The sequence below is a fragment of the Callorhinchus milii genome, unplaced genomic scaffold, assembly GCF_018977255.1.
Source record: "Callorhinchus milii isolate IMCB2004 unplaced genomic scaffold, IMCB_Cmil_1.0 Scaffold4, whole genome shotgun sequence".
Taxonomy (NCBI): domain Eukaryota; kingdom Metazoa; phylum Chordata; class Chondrichthyes; order Chimaeriformes; family Callorhinchidae; genus Callorhinchus; species Callorhinchus milii.
Genome location: NW_024704745.1, coordinates 78,636,231 through 78,642,655, shown reverse-complemented (window position 1 = coordinate 78,642,655; position 6,425 = coordinate 78,636,231). Strand labels below are relative to the sequence as shown.

At 47.6% G+C, this 6,425-nt stretch overlaps 1 protein-coding gene across 1 annotated transcript in view; it reads right to left on the bottom strand.

Annotated features, from left to right (window-relative positions):
- LOC103177107 (cohesin subunit SA-2) overlaps positions 1 to 6,425 on the bottom strand; it is a 43,485-nt gene that overhangs the window by 31,038 nt on the left and 6,022 nt on the right. The window contains exons 2-3 of the mRNA XM_042334442.1: positions 431 to 599; positions 132 to 225 (exon numbers count right to left, since the gene is read on the bottom strand). Of these exons, the coding sequence (XP_042190376.1) occupies positions 132 to 225; positions 431 to 474 (138 nt within the window). The 5' untranslated portion in view covers positions 475 to 599. The remainder of the gene's footprint in view (positions 1 to 131; positions 226 to 430; positions 600 to 6,425) is intronic.

Genomic DNA, 6,425 nt, shown 5'->3' with positions numbered 1-6,425 from the left:
CCGGGTCCTCTCGCTTGCGAGGCGAGGAGCGTGCTATAACCACTGACTCCACAGTTATTATGAATAATAATAATCATTTCCAGATTGCTCTCTGCGCTCAGTAACTCCGTACAGAAATCATTGCTACTTACAGATGTGTCCCTTCTGCATCCGTTTCCTCTTTTGTGAGGTTTCCCATCCCGGTTCTCGAGGTCGTTATCGGGCTCGAAGTGGCTTCCGTTCTCTCTGCAACGTGACCGCGGAAAATCAACATCACTCACTGTAACCAGACCTAGCACTGATTCAACTACAACAACAACTCGCCTTTATACAGGGGCCTTCGCTCGGGTCAGCATCTCAGAGCACTTGACAGTGGCGGAGCCTGATGTAGACCCGGTGGGAGGTGGGGTGGGTGGGCTCCTGTAGGACAAACCGCAAGAGGGAGCCTTACATTTTGAACGGAGCTTTGGTTGATGTCTCAGGTTCCGTTATCATCTCTGCCGCATGTTTCGAGCCCGAGAGGACAATCTGGCAAATCCCGGCTTCCTTTAGCTCACACACAGCGGTCGGTCCAAACGCCCCTCGCTCTTCCCCCCAGTCACGTGGAGTAAGCAACGAAGCTGCAGGAAGAAAAGACAATCAGCTCAATGCAATGAATCAAATAGCGCTGTAACACGGGGTATGTGGAAGTGGCGCTAACCTTTTATGTTAACAAAATTGCCCCCTTTATTTAAAATCAATCCCGCTTTTCAACACTGTTTCCCACATCCCCATGAACGTGCAACCTTCTGTATGGTCTGTATTCCTAGTGCTCCACTGGGCAAAAATACAACAATCCTTGGATTTGATATGCCCGGGCACCCACCCACTCCACCCCAGCCCACCACCACCCACCCACCTCTCTCACCTTGCTCCAAGATGCTGCCCCACAGGAAGGACGCTATATAAATCCAAGTTGTTGCTGTTGTTTGACATTGGGAGGACGTAGCAATGTGCTTCACAGGATATGTTGTAAAGTGCCGTGACTTTGTATGTTTTTGGAGTAAACGCAGCAGTCAATTTGCACCGCACAATGTCCCACAAACAGCCATGAAGGGAAGGACGCTTTCTTTAAAATATGGGGGATTATTGCCCAGGACACCGGGAGAAACTCCCTTCTCTTGTCGAACAGCGTCGTGGGATCTTTAACGTCCATAGACGGGACTTTGGGTTAACGGCTCATCCGAAGGACGGAGCCTCTGTCAATGCAGCACTCCCCCAGCACTGCACTGAACATCAGCCTGGACTAAGTGTGGTCAAAATCCTGGCATGGGGCTTGAACCCACAATCCTCTTCCCCCTTTGCTCAGTGGACACAGACCTGCCCAGGTCCCTCTTTTAGAATGACCGCTTCCACTGCACCTACGGTCACCTCCCCCCTCCCTCGCTAGGCGCCCAACCCAGCCCATCACCGTGCAGGGCTCTGGGACGCTATCCTGCATGTATAATTGCTGTATAATTGTATAATTGCAAGTTGTTGTTGGTGTTGTCCTCAGTCATAATCTGGTCCCTCAAAGCCGGAGCTGTAATTACTCACCGAGACACTTTCCTAAAGTGAGTCACTTTTCTTAGTGTAAAGGTTTATCGCATATTGAATCAGTGAAACCGTACGAGTTTCCTAACAGGAAGTTGCAGGTGACTGAATACTTTTCATACAGCACGTTCCTCCTGTCATACCAACCGTCCTCCTTTGGTGGGGGAAGGGGTTGTGGGTGGGAGGGGGACATAAGCGGTTTCTCCTTGTGGGGGAGGTGTGGTTTCATGACATGCCTGGCAATCGAATGTCAGAATCTCGCCAGCCCTCTGTGCCAGTCTCTCGTACGGCTCCCGAGGTGGGTTCACAGTATTCCAGGGCACGGCTGGTGACAGCACAGCCCAGTCTGGCCCATCGGCAGGACCTGGAAGGGCAGACCAGTCACTGGGGGCCGGGGGTCCTCTCACTCAGCTCCCGTTAACCTCGCAAACCAAAGCCCTCACAAATAGGGTGGTCCCGGCTGGACGAGCAGTCGGAAAGGTTGCCAGGCAGTGCCCTCAGTGAGAAGCTGAACGGCTTTACCTGGTTAAAACTTCAGATCGAACAAATAAAAAACGCCTAAAAAAAACTTTTTAAAACATCTCGTATTCTCCGCTGTGCCCCCAAAACTATTCGTCATCACGTCCCGCTGGATTAAATTGGCAGTAAGCCATCTTCCTGCAGATCTCCTGAACGAATAAAAAAAAACCTGTAATATTTACAGTGCTGTGCGTCTGCAGTTTATGGTGATATTTTTCAACCTCAACGATTATTTTTGCACGAATTTCCAGAGGTCAGATTACATTCTTCCATCCACCCACTCGCCCACACACACAGTCCCGGGGAGGGCGAAACCTAAATTTCTTACTCCACACACACGCCTCTGTTTACCTCGAGGTGAATAGGAACCCGGTTGTTGGTCGATTGGTGGATCGCTTTCCGGGGGTAATAATCCCTTCACATAAATAAATCATTTGGTCACTCAATCCACAACTGTTTGTGGGACACTGCTGTGTGCAAATGGCTGTAAAATATAGTCAATTGATTTCACGGTTCATTCTCTGAAGTGCTTTGAGACGTATCGACGATATGATAAGGTGCTATATCAAATGCCAGAATTATTTTTTTTTAAAAGACTCGAGTCAACAATTTTATACTTGTGGAGTCCTGTAGCATAGTGTTTAGAACAATTTTCTTACCCCACACGCCTCTGTTTATCTATCAGTAAGTAGTAACCTGGTTGTTAGTTGATTGGCAATACTAATAATAATCCTCAAGATAATAATAATAATAATAATCCTTGCATTTGATATAGCGCTTTTCACGTCGGGAGGACGTCCCAAAGCGCTTCACAGAACACACTGTAAAGTGAATTGACTGTATATTTGTGGGCGAACGCGGCAGCCAGTTGCGCACAGCAATGTCCCATAAACAGTCGTAGATTGAAAATGACCAATTTATTATTGTTTTTGGTTTTGGAGGGATTATTATTAGGCTCTGTGTGGAGTAAGGAAACTTGCCCAAGGTTTCGCCCTCTGCCTGGAATTGAACTCAGGTCTCTCACTTGCAAAGCGAGTGCTCTAACCACTGAGCTACAGGACTCCACAATGGTTGTATCTGATACAGCGCCGTCTCACGTCTTCGAGACGTTTCAAAGTGCTTGACAGGATATACTAAAGTGAATTGACTGTATATTTTGTGGAGATCGCTTTCCGGGAGTTAATAATCCCTCCAAAAAGAAATCCATGACTGCCTGTGGGACACTGATAGGGCGCAATATCAAAATGCGAGGATTATTATTACACGCACTCACCTCCTCTCTCTGAGCCTCTGCGCAAGCAGCTCTGTGCAGCTGATGCATATGTATCTAAAGACACAGTCGCCTCCTGAACATCACTTACACTGAGACAGCTGTCTGAGCAGAGACACTCTGCACTTCCTCTTGAAATCCAGACAATGAGGATGCAATTGCGGGAAAATATTATACGGTGTGTAAAAGAACGACACAATAAAAACGGGACAGGCAGGCGCTGGGCATGTGAAATGACAAATGAAACACGGGAACAGGAGGTAGGGCGGGGGGGGGGGGGGGGGGGGGCGGGAGCGGGAAATGAAACTTCCCAGAAAACAGATGGCAATTTTGAAGAGTTTTAACATCTATTTCACGCGTGAAATAAAAAGAACGCTTCACAGAACCCCCGAACAGAGCCCAAGAACGGAAAGAAACTTGGGAGGAACTTGCATTTTTTACACAAGACGGGGTACATTTTATCAGTGGGATTGTCGGCCGGGAAACCGTTTTAATATGATCAGAAAAATCATAATCCTTGCATTTGATACAGCGCCTTTCGTGTCTGGAGGACGTCTTAAAAGCTCTTCACAGGATATGTTGCAAAGCGCAGTGACGTTGTGCACAGTAATGACCCACAAACAGCCACGATATTGGGATTGTTGGCCAGGACACCGGGAGAGAGAAACCCCTTCTCTTTTCGAATAGTGCCATGGGATCTTTAACGTCCACATAAACAACCGTCGGGACTTGGTTTAACATCTCATCCGAAAGAGACTATACCAGTTCCAAATCCTGACCTGGGGTTTGAACCCACAAGTTTCTATCTCAGAGGCGAGAGTGTTACCAACTGAGCCTGGCCGACACTATAATTTTTTGGGGGAAAGAAGCTTTTTTGTTGAAATATTATGACATGGCTAGAGCAAGACAACATGGGAACAACGTAATACCCGAGGCTTGGAGCTCGATATCTTGTTGATTCAATTGCACTGTGTTTTTTCTGTGCAGTCAACCTTCTATGTCCTTGTTTCACACAGAGCGCTCCACAAAAATCGGAATAAAACTTTTTTCTGTGTCTAGTTTCTTTTAGTCGCCCCCGTCCCTCAATCAGCGCGAAATCTTGATCATTTCTGACACTGAAGGGACGTCAGCCCGCCTCAGTTGGTAGCGCTCCCAAATAAAATTGGTCAAGTGTTTCCTGGCTGTTTGCAGGGACATTGTTGTTAGCGATTGTGCTGCTGCATTTGCCCGACAACTACACCGTCACTCCGTTTCACAGTAAGTCCTGTGAAGCACTTTGAGAAGTCCTTCCAAATTTTTTTTATTATTATAATTATTATCTCTTTGGAGCTGAGATGGCTCAAGATGACTTGGCAACAGAATGTCGGAATCAAGTCAACACTCTAGTAGTCTCGGTGGTCCAGGGAACAAGGAAACGTGAGACTTAAAGATAATAATAATATTATTCCCTGAATTTGATATAGTGCCTTATCACGTCTTCGAGACGTCTTAAAGATGCTGACCACATGATTTTGTTTTAGATTTCTCTCTATGAGAGAAAGAGAGAGAGAGAGAGGTAGCAAGACCAGTTGGCTTTAGGAGAGAGTTCCAGAGGAAAGGAACATGAAAAGTTAACCATCTAGTGACATTCCTGAGGATGGGACGGGGGACAGGGGGTTGGTGGGTGGTGGGTGGAAGCAGCATCTCCTTGGAGTTGAGCTGGTGTTAAGGTGCGTGTTTAACGGTGGAACGTCACAATCCAGTCAATACTCTGGTGAGCCCTGTTCCTGAGCCAGGCGGGTCCACAACACTCGAGAGCACTGGATGATGACAGACCAGCCAGCCTGGCTCATCAGTAGGAGCAGACCAGTGCCTGGGGGTAAGGAGTCATCCCACTCAGCCCCTGTTAACCCTGCAAACCAAAGCCCTAACGGGTAGGGTGGTCCTAGTAGAACAAGCAGCGGGAAAGCTTATCAAATGGCACTTTCAATGGCAAGCTATGCTGTTTCAGCTGGTTAGACTCTGGGTGTATTTTGCATGAGGTTCCTTTACTAATTAGCATCTGGATCCCTTTTGTCCCTCCCTCCAGACTCATCATCAGCTGCAAATTGGAACCACAGGCAGTGTTGGGGGTGTATCCAAAGGGAGTGGTGACGTGATCTTAATGTAGGCAATGAGGTGCTGTTGAACCATTTCCATTGCTTGGAGAAGATAAATCAGCTGGGATTTGGTGACTCTTGTTTACGGAGAGGACTGGTACCGAGCGCTCCTTTAATAAGGCGACAACACAGGCTCAGGAGCCAAGGAAAAACCTCATCAATCTTTTCTTCTCCTTTCCGATTCTCCCTTCCCTGCCTGCAGGTAGCAACTGACAAGGTTTGCCCAAGGACCTGAGAGGTACTGGCCGTGTGTACAACGAGGTGCGAAGAGGTGCGACACTTGACTACCACAAAATGGGGTACAACAGGGAAAGACGAGAGACAAATATCTCAAGCTTCTCCGGTGCCTCGTGTGGAAAAGGGAACACAAGAAACGCCACCAAAGAGAAGCGAGAGGATTTGCGTGAGTGCCTTTTTACGTACAAGTGTTTCACTGGATTGTTTGTTTGATAAGTGTTCAAGAGGCAGTGGATGTGGATGTGAAGAGGGAAGACCACGATGTGACAATCCTCCATTGCGCAATGTGACCATTGTTAAATCGAGGGTCCCCTGTTTTTGTTCCAATGAGAACGTGTGTCGTGCAAGGGATCAAATCTGCAATGAGGCCATGGGAAAAGGCGGTCGATTTTTGGGGATGTGAAGAGGCTTGAGAGAAAAGGAAAAATCATGACAAAACCTGAGTCCTCAGTTCTATCATTTACGCATTCGTCGAATAGTCCTTTATGGAGATCGCGGACTGTGCTTTTGGAGGTACTGCTCTGGGTTTATATTGAACTTTTCACAACGGAAGATGTCTTAAATGGCTTCACTGGCGGCCAGACCCTCTAACTGGGGGGTGGGAGCCAAAGAGGGTAGGGGTTGGGAAGCAGATGACCAAAAGCATTGTCAAAAGGAGATACGTTTTGAGTTTTGGGGCTTTAAAAATGGGGAGGGGGAATGGGCGAATC